Source organism: Montipora capricornis, chromosome 13, assembly GCF_036669925.1.
Source record: "Montipora capricornis isolate CH-2021 chromosome 13, ASM3666992v2, whole genome shotgun sequence".
Classification (NCBI taxonomy): domain Eukaryota; kingdom Metazoa; phylum Cnidaria; class Anthozoa; order Scleractinia; family Acroporidae; genus Montipora; species Montipora capricornis.
In genome coordinates, this window is record NC_090895.1 from 31,849,062 (window position 1) to 31,866,561 (window position 17,500).

At 39.3% G+C, this 17,500-nt stretch overlaps 2 protein-coding genes across 2 annotated transcripts in view; both read right to left on the reverse strand.

The window, feature by feature from the left end:
* The window catches only part of LOC138028698 (sodium-coupled monocarboxylate transporter 1-like), an 11,146-nt gene extending 4,208 nt beyond the window's left edge, over window positions 1-6,938 (reverse strand). Inside the window, exons 1-14 of the mRNA XM_068876299.1 lie at window positions 6,473-6,938; window positions 5,563-5,628; window positions 5,395-5,446; window positions 5,104-5,171; window positions 4,824-4,978; window positions 4,268-4,408; window positions 2,613-2,742; window positions 2,423-2,511; window positions 1,748-1,872; window positions 1,450-1,517; window positions 1,187-1,273; window positions 661-830; window positions 370-497; window positions 2-117 (exon numbers count right to left, since the gene is read on the reverse strand). Coding sequence (XP_068732400.1) covers window positions 2-117; window positions 370-497; window positions 661-830; window positions 1,187-1,273; window positions 1,450-1,517; window positions 1,748-1,872; window positions 2,423-2,511; window positions 2,613-2,742; window positions 4,268-4,408; window positions 4,824-4,978; window positions 5,104-5,171; window positions 5,395-5,446; window positions 5,563-5,628; window positions 6,473-6,829 — 1,752 coding nt within the window. The 5' untranslated portion in view covers window positions 6,830-6,938. The remainder of the gene's footprint in view (window position 1; window positions 118-369; window positions 498-660; window positions 831-1,186; window positions 1,274-1,449; window positions 1,518-1,747; window positions 1,873-2,422; window positions 2,512-2,612; window positions 2,743-4,267; window positions 4,409-4,823; window positions 4,979-5,103; window positions 5,172-5,394; window positions 5,447-5,562; window positions 5,629-6,472) is intronic.
* Window positions 6,939-11,427: 4,489 nt separating this feature from the next.
* The window catches only part of LOC138028326 (WD repeat-containing protein 44-like), a 21,881-nt gene continuing 15,808 nt past the window's right edge, over window positions 11,428-17,500 (reverse strand). The window contains exons 17-22 of the mRNA XM_068875812.1: window positions 17,494-17,500; window positions 16,749-16,843; window positions 16,507-16,608; window positions 14,729-14,844; window positions 13,477-13,595; window positions 11,428-11,717 (exon numbers count right to left, since the gene is read on the reverse strand). The exon at window positions 17,494-17,500 is cut by the window's right edge and continues 93 nt beyond it. Coding sequence (XP_068731913.1) covers window positions 11,572-11,717; window positions 13,477-13,595; window positions 14,729-14,844; window positions 16,507-16,608; window positions 16,749-16,843; window positions 17,494-17,500 — 585 coding nt within the window. The 3' untranslated portion in view covers window positions 11,428-11,571. The remainder of the gene's footprint in view (window positions 11,718-13,476; window positions 13,596-14,728; window positions 14,845-16,506; window positions 16,609-16,748; window positions 16,844-17,493) is intronic.

Genomic DNA, 17,500 nt, shown 5'->3' on the forward strand with positions numbered 1-17,500 from the left:
CCTCATCTTGATCCACAGGTAAACAATGTTCACGTGACCTTTTTGAACCACATTCTGGTAAACAGTATTCGATTTTGAACAGGAGCCTGGAATCCACTTCATAACTCTCGTGTTCGCCTAAGGGTGGAAAACATTTTGTTAGTAAAGGCGCTCCAATTCACAAGACTTCCATAACACCGTCCAGAAGTTTTATTAATTAAAGAAGCAACTTACAGCACGTGACACATTTGTATGGCGTCATGACGACGCAAAAGGTGAAAATTTTTAAGTCACACTTTTTCAGTCCCATGATCACAGGTGCAACAACTGCCATTTTTAACTGCCAATATTAAGCAAACTCCATGAGAAGACACGAATAACCTTACTCACCTGGCCATACAACGCTGACAATGTACCCAGTCAAATATGTAACAACAAAACACACGAAACTGTACCACAGCCAAGACAGGCGGTAAATTACAAGGCCTTCATACTCTGCGGTCGGAATTGGCGGGGTACTAACAGAAAACAAAAAGAAAAAATCAAGAGAAATCACCTGATCATCATCTCATCCTACAAACTAGACAATTGTGCTTGGGGGGGGGGGGGGGGGGTGGAGGGCACGGTAGGCAATAGCAAGGAGACCAACCCCTTGAACCATCAGAGTTCAATGTTATTTACCTTGTTGTGTTACCAGCCATCAAGACGCTGATAGTAGTGTTTGTGGACGTGGCTGCAGTACATCCCATGGTAGATACAGGGGCCTTAGAGACAGGTGGAGGGTAAACTTTTGCACCAATACCTATCCAAAGGCCAATAGCAAAGCCCATTGCCAGACCAATCCATGCTCCCTGGTGGGGTAAAAATAAAATCTGTTCAAGCAAATGCTCTTCACAGAGATAACAAAGAATAGTAATTATTTCATAAGTTAATTTATTCCCTTGCCACAAAAGTACAACAAATTATAAGAATACTAATATCATAATAATATAATAATATCATCATCATCATCATTATCATCATTATTATTATTAAGGTAAACATTGGGGAAACGAACGACATAAAAAGTCTCCAAACTAAAAACAGACCCATGTGCAACCTCGTTCCCAGGGTCTACCTGTTCCCCAAGAGTAGGAGAGAACCCTGGGAACGAGGTTGACCCATGTGCTACAAACAATGGCTACAAAAACTACAAATTATGACGTACCCTAGAGTTTGCACGGCGAGTGAACATTCCGAGGCAAAACACTCCTACAACAGGACCTCCAACAACACCAAACACACTGTAGAATGTCTAGTAAAAAACAAAGGAACAGACACCAAAAAATATTAGTCATGTAATTGCTTTTCTAATGTAGCAACACTTGGTTGCAACAGACATGGAGACTGTCTTTCAAAAAGGACGATACAGGGCTTTCATTACAAGGCCTAAAATAAGAAAGCAATGAAGTAAATGGAAGTGTCACAAACCTGCAGTATTGCACCCATCTGAGTAGCAAGGAATGAAAGAGCTACTGTCACTACACCAAATCCCAAAGCTGTAATATAGAATATACATTAAATTTTTGTTGTCATCTGAGTTGCGATGAACAGTGTATGATCACGGACATCAAAATGCAGGTCCTCCCAACTGGTTTCTCTAGAATCCTTTGTCAAGCAACAAGATACTTTGTTCATGGTTAGTGGAAAACCACATATTACAACACATGAGAAACCACTGTTTTCTGTTCCTTATTCAGTACTGTGACGAAGCTCCTTATAAACCCACCAAGCAACTTTGAATAGAGTGTAGCTTCTATCTCTGTGAGTTCTTTTCTTCTGTATGCCCATAAAGGCTTCATGAAATCTTCCAATACAACTGCTGCCAGTGAGTTGAGTCCAGAGGAAACTGTGCTGTAACAACAATAATTGAAATAAAAATACAAAGTATGAAAACACTTCATGCAAAATAAAAAGTTTCATCAGCTTTGACAGCTGTGCCTAGAAAGCAGTGTAATTTCTTCCCACCAATACGACCTTCAAATTCTGGTGATGACACCATACACGTGGCCAAGTTTGTGTTGGTTATCTACCCTTCTCGGAGGGTCTTTCTCGAGATATTCCAGTTTCCTCCCAAATAACAAAAGAATGTTTTTTTTCTCATGTAGACACCCTAGATATTTGCTTACCATTGTTACCCCAATGGATGTTTTTTGGTGACTGTGAGAAGAAAATGGAAGGTGGAATAATTTGTAAGAAGTGAGAGTGTGATGATGATTTTGTTCAGGAAAAGTGTGATTTTTAAAGTAATATTGTCAAACGGCTTTGGTGAGTTGGAGGCTTCAGTCAAAGACCATTCCATGCTGGTGCTTTATTGATTTCTACAGTAACAAAATGTCGACAATAATATCATTACATTGTATAAATTAGCCAGGCACATCGACAAAGAGTACCATAAGTGTACCTGAGTGTCCCACTGAACAAACAAGCCATAAATAAGCCGGGTATAACATAGAAGGATCCCAATACGTGCATCACAAAATATGGCAGAATCTAAAAGACAATAATATTGGAATCAGGGAAGTCTGTTTTAAAATCTTTTTACAAATAAGTCAATGAATGTGCTGCAAGTGTGGCAAATAATATCAAATTACCTGATCACCCTTCTTGATTAGGTTGCTTGAAATGGGATCACAGTCAGCATAAAATGCATAAATCACACACCCACAAAGAGCACACAGAGAAACAGCAAATATACTTAGGGGCAAATTGATCCAAACAGCCCTGCATTAACAAAATGAAAGAATCAATGCTTGAAAGAAAGCACCCTGGTTTCATTAAGAATCTAAAAGTAAGAGGAACGAAGTGCAGTTTCTACATTTACGACAGAAAAAGGACTTATGCAAAAAATCGTTGAAAGTATAGCTATTAAGGACAGTGCATACTATTGTTATTGCCCATACATTCTGCGCATGTCGAGATACTCACATTTCCAATTGGGAGTGCTTATTAATACAGGGAAACTTTTGCATGGTTCAAAACTATGTGGAGAAGGCAGAACTTAGCAAGTGCTCTTAGTATCCAAAAAGAAAACTGGGGGTAACCATGCATTTTTCAGAGATAATTAACAGTTCAATTTGGCAAAGAACGCCATACATTTCTTTGTAATTTAAAGCTTTTTACAAATATAATTTGTTGATTAATTATCTTTGAAAAATGCATGGTTACCCCCAATTTTCCTTTTGGATTTCAATAATACTTGTTAAGATCTGCTTTTCCCACATATTCAGTAAACCATGCAAAATACCTTTGAATTAGTAGGCACCGTCCTTAAAATAACTTTGTATTAGACAACTCCTTAGCTTACAGGTTCTACTCTGAAACCAAATGATCAAAGCCATATCATTTAAAGTGTTGAAAAATCACTCTGGAATACAGTGCTTTTGAGATGTTACTAAGTGCTGGCAGCCCACTAATTTAATTATCTGAAACCAAGTTTTCGCTGCCTGAAATTCCACCACACTAGAAGAATTTAGAGGACTTAATTAATTTAGGTCTTTTTATCAACAGCCACCATCTGGGTTTCTTTAAAGATCTAACCTATTTACAATCCTGGACAAAATAATGTTGAGACACTCTTTACTTCCGTCTACACATCTAAACAAGTGACATGTACATACATGTAATTTGTATCTCCATGAAGTAAATCTTTGTGTTACACTTACCCATTCTCCCCCAAACAATAGGGAGTGTAAGCAAAGACAACGGCTACAGCTGAATACGCCACAAAGCAAGAATATTATTGGTTAAAAGAGGAAAACTATGTACAACAAGAATTTCCATGTATTTCTCTGCCGTACTCGACAAAACAACAATGTTAAATCACCAAATTTTAGGTTTTGACGACAATGTGAGCATAATGACAATGAAACAGTCTTTTTCTGTTATGACTTTTAAACCGTTTGTACACATCCAGTTACAGAATAGCTCGCCCACCTGTATTGTACAAGATGAACAAGGCAGAATAATCGCAAAATACTTGTGATAGCCCTAAGTTATATTTTGGACTTCACGTTTTCGTTGCCATATGTGTCGGCTTTGCTTAAACTCCTAAATGATGAGGTAATAGCTTGGTTATTTTCACTTCTGTGTGAAAAAACATTGCTTTGGGTGGAGAAAGGGGAGGGGATATTGCTGGGTGCTGCCTTTTGTTGTAGTTACTGTCCAAAAGGATGAAGCTTGAGAAAAGTTTCAACAATGATATCAGAGAACTCATCATGCCAAGACGAAAACTGGAACAACAACTTACAGTTTAGCTTCTTTGTTAGACTTGGCTGCCAGAAATCGTTGAACTGCAGTCTGATTAACAGCCCAAAGTGGAAACAAACCGAACGCTCCCCCTATGACCAAACTCCATATTGACAGACGCTGAGTAGGGTCTGGGTTTAGACTTCCAAAGTGAAAGAAAAGTGTATTAGTAATGGAAAACATATTATGCTTTGCGTTCCTGTTTAAACTTGAAACATGCAGAACATGCAAGTCTGTATATATTAGAAGAGCGGAAGACCCTAAGATTAAAGAAGAGGGCAAAAAAGGGTGGTCAGTGACTAGCACAATGCAACCATGCCAACTTTTGCCCTATTCACCCTTTCAGGGTTCAACTTTGCAAGAATTCCCTTTGTTAACTTTGATTGAGGCAAACCTTCATCCAAATAAATTGTCAATTCCCAGTGAGAAAGCCCTGGCACATAACTGGATGTATACATGTTTCCTGTTTTATAAATCATAGTTACATGTAGGTATGTCCTTCATTGCACAGGAAAACACTGGGATTAGATGACGGAATTATTAAATCATAACCTTACTCAATAAAATTAAGTCTTTTTCCTTTATCAAGACGATCCCACACATTTCCAAAGCCTCCAACTTTGTGCACTCCAACTATGAGTATTGCAACAAGGCCACCTAACATCACAACAGCTTGAAACACATCATTCCAGATTACTGCTTTTATTCCACCCTTAAAAATAAAATTACATTATAAAGTTAAATATTCAAAATAAAATTAAACCTCTTGGCCCAAATGACTGATGTCAGGCAGAAAATATTATTATTATTGGAAAAAATCCTGCAGTCAACACTTACGATGGTTGTGTAAAATGTACAGACAATGCCAATAGAGACAATAGATGCCCAAACTGGAAATCCTGTTACTGTGGAAAATAAATAAATGTATATGTGAAATAAAAAGAAAGAAGTGAAGGAATGAACTTATCTGGTGAGTGAATGATAAAGGAGTAAATGAAGTAGAGAATAAGTTTCCAAAAAAACGAAGGGAGGAATGATTGAAAGAATCTATGAAAAAAATAGAACTTATTCTGATCTTTTGCCTCAGAAGAATCTTCTTAATTTATATACATGTAACTATTAACTAACCTGCTTCCAAGGCTATGGCTGGTCCATACACTACAATGGCCATATAAAGAGACTGAAAAAATAATTATTATACAGAAGATACTCTTTTTGAAACCAATACACTGAAGAAAACGTACAAGTAACAGCATTTCTAATAACTGTGAAAGCTTACACAAACAGCCAACTTACCGTTTGAATGATGAAACATATGCTTCCAAGGATTCGAATTCCAAACGAAAATCTCTTTTCCAAGTACTACAAAGAGAGTTTGAATTGTTTGTACATTGCGTTATTACTCCTAAAGTTTAGCTAAATACGTTGCATACAGGTAAAAATATTTAGCAAAAATGCGATGGCAAATGACCCTATGGTTCAACTCACAAATGCCAATGAAATGTTATCAGACATTAAAATTAATGGGATTTATTAGGACAGCAATTAACTAGAAGAGTGGATTTTCCATGAAGAATTCAGACTTTTTTCATGCCATTTTTTGTCTTGAAAACTGCTTGAAACTAATACACTATGGATTCTTCCCCCACTGCTCACTATCTCATTCACATGTGGAAAGGAAAAATGAAAGGAAAAATGCAACTGGACCACACCAATCTCTTTTGACCTGACCTGATTATTATTATTATGATTATTATTATGATTATTATGATTATTATTATTATTATTATTATTTTTATTTATTTATTTATTTATTTATTTATTTACTTTTGATCTGACCAATTATCCCAAGGAATATATGTAAAACGATTCCTTGAGTTCCTATTGCAACTGGAGGCCTTATCGGTACCTTGTTGATCATTTCATTTTTAGGTACCATGGCAGGAGACTTGACATTTCTGTTTCACATAAGGGTTATGTGGACTTTGATCAATTATAAGCCAACCACGTGGATTTCCAAAATAAAAATCAAAGGACTAAAAAGGTATAAATACGGGATAAAGAAGAGAAGATAAAACACTCGTGGCAAGTTTATACTTCAAAATAAAATAAAAAAATCAACGAAAGAAGAAAATTCAGTATTTTGTAGATGATCAATATTAGTTTTACACACGAGGGCAACGCGGTAGACAAATTCCTAACTCACCTCATACGAACTGGAAATATCCACAGCGCGAAACACTGGAACAAATATCAACGCTACACTTGGAAATAAAATAACATACGATGCAACAATAAGCCAGTACTGGGTACCAAAAGAATAAATTTCAGATGGAACACCAAGAATCGTAATCGCTGACATAAACGATGCTATCAGAGAAAGAGCCACTGGTATCCCCATCATGCCGCGGTTTGCAAAGAGAAATTCTTTTGTTGTTCGTTGCTTCCCTCCAGTAAAAGCATGGTATATTCCGATGACAGCTGAAAGGAGTAACATAACTCCGAAAACGACAAAATCTATGACGCCAAATTGCACTTTTTTGTCCATTTCAATCGACGCCATTACTATACACTACTACAATACAGACAAGATCACTATATGAATGGACCGTGATAAGATGTGGGTATTTGAAAGTGACCTGAGAAATTGAGTACCTCATTACTAGAACTCTCAAAAGTCTCACTATCACGCGCGATTTACACGCGTGCCTCATAGCTTTGTCCCAGTCTTTCGCTCACTCTTTTCTTCGTTTATCAATACTTTTGCACGAATTGAACAATTAACATGACCTTCCTTTTCCTTACAAATGGTGAAAAATGCAGGGATGGCGCAGTGGTGAGAGCACTCGCCTCCCACCGATGTGGCCCGGGTTCGATTCCTCGACTCGGCGTCATATGTGGGTTGAGTTTGTTTGTTCTCTACTCTGCACCGAGAGGTTTTTCCTGGGTACTCCGGTTTCCCCTCTCCTCAAAAACCAACATTTGACTTGATTCGTGTTCATTGTTAATTTCGCTTTACAGTGTCCCCAATTAGTGCTCCAGCACTACATCGACTAGACACTTGAATAAATTCCTTTTCTTTAATTTCAGTTTCCAGTGTTCCCAATTAGAGCTCTAACACTATATAGACACTAGTATAAAGTTCCTTTTCTTTCCTTTCCTTTAACCTAAATCGCACTTCATCGACCCAGAAACCTTACCAGAGACAAAGAAACACAAGACTGAAGCAAGGTAAGGTATTTTTTATTTTAAATCGTAAATAGTTTTTTCGAATTTTGAGAAAAACTGTTGTCCCCATAGGAATCCTTACATTTCAACTCTTGCATAATATTTTACAGTACAAGTGAAGCTATGATCCTTGCAGTTATAAACGCAATTTAGCAATGCGTGGAGAAGCCTGAAAAATTCTGGCCCCAGTAGTTCAAAAGGTGGACAGTGCTATCCACCGGATAAATCACTATCCATTGGATAGCGCAATTGGTTTCGCTATGATTTATCCACTGGATAGTGATTTATCCGGCATATAGCGCTATCCATCGTTTGAACACTGGCGACGCCAGTGCGACGCTCTAACCAACTGAGCTATGAGGTCACCGATGTTGTGAGCTGGTCATTTCAAGTGTAGGTTCAAATGTTCCCACGATGAATGAATCAACGATGAAATGATATATGAAACGAATCATATGTTGAATTGCAGATATAAAATCAAGTCAAGATATGATCCTTGCAGTTATGACTGAAATTTTCACGCTTCTCCCTCCACGCAATTGCTAAAATTGCGTTCATAACTGCAACTGCAAGGACCATAGCTTCACTTGATTCCATATCCGCAGTTCAATAAATGATTCGTTTCATTTAACATTTCATCATAGTACAGAACAGATGCTCACATTTTGAGCTTGGGCCACCTGTGGTCTATAGAATACTGTTGGAAAACGACACAACACCTCACTGTTTGGTCCCATTTTGAAACTTTTGCTTGTAGTGATAGTGGTGGAGTCGAATCTAAAGGTGGGACCCGAAACATAACATTTTGACAGAAAAAAAAGTCAGGAAATTTAAAATTCCAGAAGAAGGAGAAAGGGCAAAACGTGATCCAACTCGAAAACATGAGGCCTGGTTGCAGGTTATAGGCACCACTGGTCGTCAGTTCTTCCTTGACTTAATTTCAAAAAGATGGAAATCCTTGGGGAGGCTTGCACTCTTCGTTATTTTGTAGACTTGCTTTTTTCTCGAAGGCATCGAAAACTTTTTGGGTCCGAAAAGCAGTTTTTTGAGACTGAGATCTGCTCTTAAAATCGATCTTTAGACGTGTTTTCAGGACCAGAAAAAACAAATCAGTTGCAAAGTTTAATAACTTATTTATGGTGCATGCAAATTTACCACATGACCAAGTTCCTTTTGCATTTTTAGAGTGGAATGTTACAGGATCTCCGCCCAAGTTATAAATTTGCTGGAATCTGGATTAACAGGAAAATAGGAATAATGGACCAAGCGTCGGGATTGGGAAAACACTGGATATGAAAACACAGGTACGAGATAACGACGACGGACTGAGCATAAATCAGACTAAACGGCAAAACGACGATTGCATGTACTGACCAAGATATTGTAACATTAAAAAAAAACAAACGTTAAGTACTGTGAACTTTAAAGTAAAAAGGGTAAAAATCCTTCGAACAAAGTGAAGACTCTTGTCATATAAGTGGGATCCTGTGTCTTTGCAACGAATCGGTTAGAAGGAAGGTATAAACAGGGACGGTGGAGACGCTAACTTGTAGGGGGTTCTGGGGGAATCCCCCGCGAGAAAGTTTTAAAATCTTGAAGCTCGGAAATGCAACTTTGCTTGAAATTGGGGGGTGGGGGGGAAAGCACCCTCGGCTCCGCCGTCCCTATTAGGGAGCTTAAGCACGCGCATTTTTGAGACGCGGACGGGAACCGGAAGAGAACATTTCGAGTGCCAGAATAGTAGTGTCTCCAAGACTTTTATACTTATCATCACTAATGGAGAAAAGATACTTAGCAATGTGAATGTGGTTGCGTGAAGACAAGTTTAAAGGGAAAACAACTCACTTCCGGTTGCCGTCCGCGTCTCAAAAACGCGCGTGCATAAAAGTCCCTACTGAAGCCGAGCGGGTTTCAGGATCACAACAGCGTTGTCATCGGATGACTTCGATCCACTTTATCATGTTCAAAAGTCCGCCCACTGTCGCTACAAACATGATTTGTAAAAGCGAAACCGTTTGTGAAAGTTAACTTCGGAGTCCGCAATATCATAAAAGTCACAGTAAGCAAGAGTTCTCAAATTTATTTGCTGCGGTATATTACACGTGTATTCTTCGACTTAAATAACTTGTTCATTTCCACGTTCATTTAAAATTATCCCTAAAACTTTTCCAGGCTATGACTTCCTCAGCAGTTAAGGCAAATGAGCGAACAATCCCCATTCAAATACCATACTGCAGTAATATAATGAAAAAAGTGACTACCTCTATATTGTACCATTCGCTACTCTTTTAAGGGACCCACCCATCCCTTTAATTAATTGCCGCTTTTAATTTCCATAAACTTTCCGCGCTTGAACTTGCTTTGAAAAAGAGGCCATACTGTTGGCCTTGGAAATGATCTAATTCGCCCTTGTCACACGGCGGCCATATTGTCCCGAGCCTCGCAGTGGAAACCATGGGGGTGAGGCTTGGCGTGGTAAAACAGAGCTTTTTTGGTCTCCCGGGACAAAATAGCCGCCGTGTGACAAGGGCGAATCTGTTTAAACAAGTACTTCGAGACCATTTAAACTAAGGTGGTTATGCCATGTTCGTCGTCAAAACGACTTCATTAACTACGCAAGTCTTTCCTTTTTTAAAGAGTGCCTTCACTAAAACAACAAAATAACTTTAAGCCACAGAACATAATGTTTACAATTAAAATTGTTCAAACTTTTTCCAATGAAACCGTTTGAATTCGAAGAAAGTCAATTTCAAAAACGCTTGTTTTGGCTTTCAAATTTACCGGGCGCCGCCATCTTGAATAATTGTGACGTGTCGTTGTTGCTGTATTGGTCTGACAAAAAGAGCGTTTGTTCTGAAACAATAGGGCAAACCACGATACGTCACAATTATTCAAGATGGCGGCGCCCAGGCAGTTTGAAAGCCAAAACAAGCGTTTTTGAAATTCATTTTTCTCGAATATAAACGATTTCATTGGGAAAAGTTTGAACAATTTTAATTGTAAACATTATGTTCTGTGGTTTAAAATTATTTTGTTGTTTTGGTGGAGGTTCCCTTTAAGAGTTGCTAGCCTAAATTACATGATTAACTGCTGATTTACACTTGGTGCTTGAACGAGGAACGATTCTGTAGGAGTAATACCTCCAATACATTATTAATAATGTATAATAATTAATAATTAATCATGTAAGCACGTGCAGAACTCATTTTTGCACTTCATGTAAAACTCGGTCTTTAGTGACCTCGCTGTTCTTTGCAGAAGTTTCCTATTGTTAAGTGGAATAGGTTTTGATTGCTCATCGTGCTGAAGTACAGTACTATTAAAGTAGTATCGTTTGTCGTTCGAACAAAAACAAAACCTCCAATAAAACGCAAAGACGCTTCATAATAATGCCAAGCTTTGTATAAATGTGGTTTCTAAGTCACTCTCCGCTGCTATGGGGAGAATATTTTACAGGGTCCCTCCTCATTTTTGTACGACGATTGGGCACTATCTTGGGTGATGAGCAAATTCAAGCTTAACGTAGATATTATTTCTTCCCACTAACGCCTCGCCTTGTTTAATAAAACTGCTCTTGATCAAGTTAGGTGTTCTAATTGATTCGGCGCGGTACATGGCGTGCTTCGGATGAACTTCAACGCTAAAAATGCCAGCATTCTACGCGTTGGACCTGCAGACGAGACTAGCTCGCTTAAAAGGCATTCTATGAAGCAAGGTATATAGAGGCTACACCGACACAGCAGCCCTCTGGGTCAACAAGACTGAGCAGCGGAAGATCACAAGGGCAGTGAACTCAGGTAGATTAAATTTAACAGTATTTTGCGCCATTTCCTCTAAGGACCAGCCACGAGAGGAAGCAAATTGATGATGGCTAATCAAAAGCACTTTCCTGCAGTACTTTTTTGCCTGACAGTTGTTTCCAAAAAAGAATGTCAAAAGCATCTCGATTACACTATTTAGTCATTTGCCTCGACGCGAATGGGGATGAAACGGTGAAAGCTGTGCCTCGTCTTCCAAGCCATGTTATCAAAGGCCGTGATTGGTGTTCAAACGAAGGTAAGCACAGACAGACCAATGTTATCTGTTAACAAACAGCTTGATGGCGCCACTCCAGTCAGCGGTTACCAGCACTTCAGTGGTGAAAGGTTGACAGCTTGAGTCTGGTGGAATAATTAACCAAGGTACTGGAGCAAACATCGCTGCAGTCACTACAACTGCGTGAGCTTGTAAAGAAATAAAAAAAAGAGAAACAATGGGAATTAAACAACAGATAAAAAAATGGTGTCCATTTAAGGATGCACTTTGAATCAGTTTTCGCAGGTCTTCTGTACGGACCACATGTAAACTGTACTCAGTCGCTTTGAAGCTTAGTGGCAAGAGTTATTGATTCACACTTAACAAAGCAAGACCGTTAGAGTGAGTGTAGTCTTTGGAGGGACTGTTTTGAATGATAATACGAAATTTTAGATTGAAGCAAGAGTGTTTCTTTTGGGGAGCAGGGGTGGCGCAGTGGTGAGAGCACTCGTCTTCCACCAACGTGGCCCGGGGTTCGATTCCTAGACTTGGCGCTATATGTGCATGGGTTGGTAAAGGTATACCATTTTTTAAAGGTGATTCCTTTACCTTCTAGAGCGAGGGTATTCTCCCAAGAAGCCGACGGTGCGCTCATTTTACCCCCTCTTTCCATCAGTGCTCCGTTTTAAGGGTATTTAAAGCTACTTAAGCTACACTGAAAGGAAAGAAGTCGAAACAAGGATGTGAGATCCGGGGATCGAACTCGCGACCTCTTGCACCAAGGCCGCGCACTGACCGACTTTGCCAGTGCCACTCCTTGCTCCTTGAGTTTGTTGTTGGTTCTCTCCTTGGTCCGAGAGTTTTTTCTCCGCAAGAGGTTTTTCTCCGGGTACTCCGGTTCCCCCCCCCCCCCCCCTATCCTCAAAAACCAACGATGCCAAATTTCAATTCGATCCAGAATGCACGGACACATGTTGAACGAGTTTCTGAGCGCTCTTAAGGTTTTCCGTGGACAAACAAAGTCCACTTCCATTTCTATTTCCATTCCAGAATGCGCATTGAGTTTGGAGGTTCAGATTCAAGAGCTCATGCTTCGAATGGAAAACTTGTATTCGAAGCTGTAGCCCAATGAAAAGGTTACTATCGACTTGCGTTTGGACAACTTCGGGAAAATCAGCTTCAGTCATCGGAGAGATTCACCAAACGGCAAACCTCAGACTGCAATTTTCTTTTTGCCAAAAATTAAAGAAACTTGTCTGATTTCAGAATATTTTGGCTTGTTAGCTCGAGGTATAAGTAAATTATTAGTAAATTATGTTTGTTACTAATTATTACTATTGTTTAAATTTCTTTGACATTAAATAATATTTCGCGCTAAGTTATACCTAGTTCATTAGTCGTTTTAACATTTATATCTTGTAATTCTTGTAATTTTTTAGCACTTATATTTTGTAATTCTTACACGGCATGTCTGAAAACCAGCTTGCTAAGCCATTTACCGTGTTTTAAATAAAGTTGATTGATTGATTGATTGATTGGTATCGAGCATCCGCTGGAATAAGAGAATTTTCGTAACAAGTCGCAACAGCCTGCCGTTTCAGGTAAAAGCAATTTCCTTAATAGGGCAGTTTTCAAATGACTGTCAAAAGTAATTTTACGCGATTGCAATTGCTAAGCTTGGTCATAGTGATTGGTTTAAAAATCTCGCGCCAGTTTATCAACCAATGAAAAGGAAAACCAAAAACCAATCGCGACTTTCCACGCGGTTTTCTTTCCCGCGCTTTGACAAAGTTACTTGGAATTGCTACGACTTTGGATTGGTTCATTGCGCTGTTTGCAAATGCTGTGATTGGTCGAAGTAATAGCTTTATACGACAATCAGTTGAAAGCGGATTGCTCCTTGGCCACGTGCGCGTGGTCAGATTGTATTCGGTGCAATCTGTTCAGTCGGTGTATAGTTGATCTTACCAGAAAAACTCTCGTAAAACTCGTTTTTGTCTCGTCTAGAAGATGGGAATCCGTGCTGAGTTCTCCAAATGTACACGAAATGATCCTCCGAACCGCTAATCACATATTGACCGTCATGACTACAAAGACAAACAATGAGGAAATCAAATCATTTGACAACAAGAGCACGGACAACAAATCTTTATCGCTCACTTGCTGTAATCCAAACACGTCATGGACTAGTACGAATTTAAAATTATAAAATAATTAGGATAGTACGCGCACTCTCATCGGTTAATAGCTGTGTTTGGATGAGTAAACACGGCCGTGACATCACGCAAATGTGGATTGGTTATGTGTTGTCAGACACGCGTTTTAAATGACTGGTAGGAAATATGAGCGTGTATCAAGAACATCTCTTTCAATCAAGAAGCAAAAAAAACCACCATCATTTTCTTTCATTTGTGGAATTATTTTTGAGAAATCAGTATTTTATGAAAGCAACAGAGGACTTTTTCCCGTGTTTACATAGCGTCATCTAAATACTTGGGCAGTTGAGAGAATTCTCGACAGTTATACAAACCCAAGACGCAGTCGAGGGTTTGCATAACTGTCTCGAATTCTCTCAACTCCCCCTCGTGTTTAGATGTGGCTATGTAAACAAGGAAAAAGTCCCCTATTGCTTAACTTTTGGATGGGTCGAACAGCAAAAGAGGTTGAGGATTAACGGAGTCGAACAAATGAGCACAGCAGGTTTTCATTTTTCAAGCATTCTGCAAAACTATGGAAATAAGCACAGCTTTAATGGGGCTAACCTGAAACTATGAGAGCGTTCCACGCCTCAAAATCTGCCATTAACTGATGTTGCTGCATGTTTGTCTCTGGTTCAAAACGAGTCTTCGTGCTAATCCCTTCAAATAATATTGAATTTGATTTGTATGAAAATACACCACTCATTTCCATCTGAATGGTTGTGCACCAGGACTCGCTTTGAAACCGAGGCAAAAAGCAACTCGGGAATGGGCTACGTCTTTTCTCCTCCAAAGGACTGATGGTAGAAATAAATTAAGTAGTGACGTATGCCTTGTTCCTCAACGGCCATTTTTGGCCTCACACTCCAATATTGGCTCCAGTATTGGTGATACCGTCGTGACGTCACAATTTCCCGCTTAGACCATGTGGCCAAAAATAATATAATCGCGATAAAAAAGAGAGGCATATCTTATTAGTAGCATGACAACAGTTTCTCCATCATACTGTGGGTCGCACGCACCTGAAGCTTGCTTTGATCTGGCTACTGGAGTTAACACATCCCTTATACTTGCAGTAAAGCGAGTTGTCCTTGAGATCATAGAGCCTTATTCGAGAATCATTCGATGTGATTAGAACCTATGAAAGGAAAAAAAACAGCATTATTAGGTTGTCTGTCGAAATCGCATAATGACAATGCGATCATTTATTGGGGTGCCAGCATGAAATGCCCATGGGTTCACTATTACTGAACGTTTCGCTAAAAGTAAAAAACGTTAGTTCATGGGAAATGCAATGACTTGGACGTGTCAATTAAAAAAAAAATGATGACCATACGATGATGGAAATAAAGATCATGCATGACGGTGACGGCAGCGGTGATAATGAGATGAAGGTGATGGCGAGAATAAAGACATTGATGAGGATTTCGACGACGACGACGATGACGTGAACAGCAAATTATGGGTCAGTTGTGAAGTTATATGCCACGGAAAACACACTGGAACTGAGGGCGTTTTCCTTTTGTCAGAACTGGCCGGCCTGAGGCCCGTTTCTCGAAAGTCCCGAAACTTTACGGGCCATTTTCGGGTGTCACAATTCCGTTTGTAACTCAAGAACGGAGAGGATTTAAGTCGTCAAACTTCACGGTCATTTTTTTTTTGTCACCTTGAAAACATGTTAAAAGATCGGCTTTCTAAAGCAAGCGGTTGGCAGTTTCGCAAATGGCTTTTCGGACACGAAAAATTTTCGAGACTTTCGAGAAACGGGCCCCAGACCCGTCAGTTTGCAACGAAAATGTAACAATTTGAAGGAAAACTTGCATGATACTGTAATTGCTCGCGCGGCATTCTTCTGGAGGAGGTGTATTGTTAATAGAAGATTATCCACGGTTTTAAACGACCTCCTTTTTATTAAACAATCATTGCAGGGAGTGTAGACGTTCAAAATCTAAATTACAGAGTGGTGTTGTAAGTGAAAGGCAAACGTTAATTCAAATCAAAGGAAGATATTTACCCAGTGGCGTCTCACAGTTCTTCAAAAATTGTATCTTACGTCTATGACGTCACTGTATTATACTAATCGCCAACTGTTGGAAAGTCGGGGCCTAAATTAGCTTGCGCTATAGACCGTATTCATAAATGGCGGCGAAGTAATCCATCTTTTGTCTTTGTGCTAATCATCCTAACTAGCCTCGTAAACACGAGCAAAATTCAAAAGAATTTTTGTTCCAAAGTGAGGCTAATTAGGATAATTAGCACAAAGACAAAAGAATAATTTCTTGACCGCTATTTATGAATACGGTCTATGTAGACGACATATTTGTCAATTCAAGGAGTATATATCATCCCCGAAGTGTGTTAATTTAAGGCGTGGTAGAGTTAGTCCTTCCAAATGCCCTGTCTGGCCGGTCGGTTCTGTCAAATGGAAAGCGTTCTGAGTAATTGCACGCCCTTTGCCCAACTCAGAAGCCCAAAAAAACAACCAGTATCCCTATCTTGCAATCCGTTTGTCGAAAGTTCCGAAATTGTTTGGGTGCCACAATTCCCTCTGTATCTTATTCCGCTTTTTGTTTCCATGAAAACATGTTAAAAGACTTGTTCTTCAATAAAGGCGGGTTGAAGTTTTACAAATGGCTTTTCGCTCGGCCCGTGTTAATTCAAAGGTGGATTTACCCACCTGTGACATCATCGGCCATAATACATCAATTAGTGAGAGTGACGGTTTCAAAAAATGTTTTGTCAGAAGAAAGATTTAAATCGTAATCTCCATCTTACGGGCTCCTGCCAACCAAATACCTACCTTATCTTCTCCAGGCATGGGTTCAATACCACTTATCTTGCGACCACGAGCCTTCTTGTTCCTCAAAGCTCGCACCTGCCACTGGGTGTGATATTTTAGTCTCTAAAAACGACAACAGAGGAAGGGTAAGGTTGGAAGAAACCACATGGCAGAGATTGAGGTCCAAGAAAATCTAACAGATCCAGAATGACCTGCAAATCAACAATATTTAACGTTGAAACTGGTGTGGCTATCTGGATTACCTCGGTTTCATAGAAGATGCAGCGTCCGTCATAAGTGCCTACCGCAGCAAATTTTCCGTTTAAACAAAAATTAGCTGCAGTAATAAGATTGCTTCCTGTACGTAGTAGAAAGGAATACAAAAAAAATGGTTATCAAACATAAGACAATGAGAATTTGCGTTATTCATTTGGGAGGGCCGTCATGCATCTCTGAGAAGCCTTTCAATTAGGAGAAGAATCATAAATACGAAGTAGACGCTATGAAATCTTTCTAAAACTACGATCTTGACAAGGCTTTGGAGGAAATTCGCTTCAATTGAGCTCATGAATGTGTTTGCCATGAATGGGCCAAGGGGCGAACCCACAGCCACACCGTCCACTTGCTCATATAAATTGCCATCAAACTGAAACAGTTGATTCTTGACTGCTACTTGTAATATTTCCCTCAGCTGCGACGGCTGATTGGTGCCATGGGTCTTGTTGAACCAATCATCGTTTAAAGCCCGTTCGACTAGGATATCAATAGTTTCATCCACTGGGGCATTTGTAAACAGCAAAGATACGTCATAGCTCACAAATATGTCGTTTTATAGCGTTAACTTTCATAACCAAAGTTTTTAAAACCAAACCTCTTTTTAGACTCCAAAAGTAGCACAAAAAAAAATTAAATCAAGAAAAGAAAGAAAAGAAAAGTAAAATTTGTTAAGTAATGAGGTGTTTATAACCAGGAGAACTGACACTTCTAGCGGATAGTTAGGCTACTTACCTGTTCC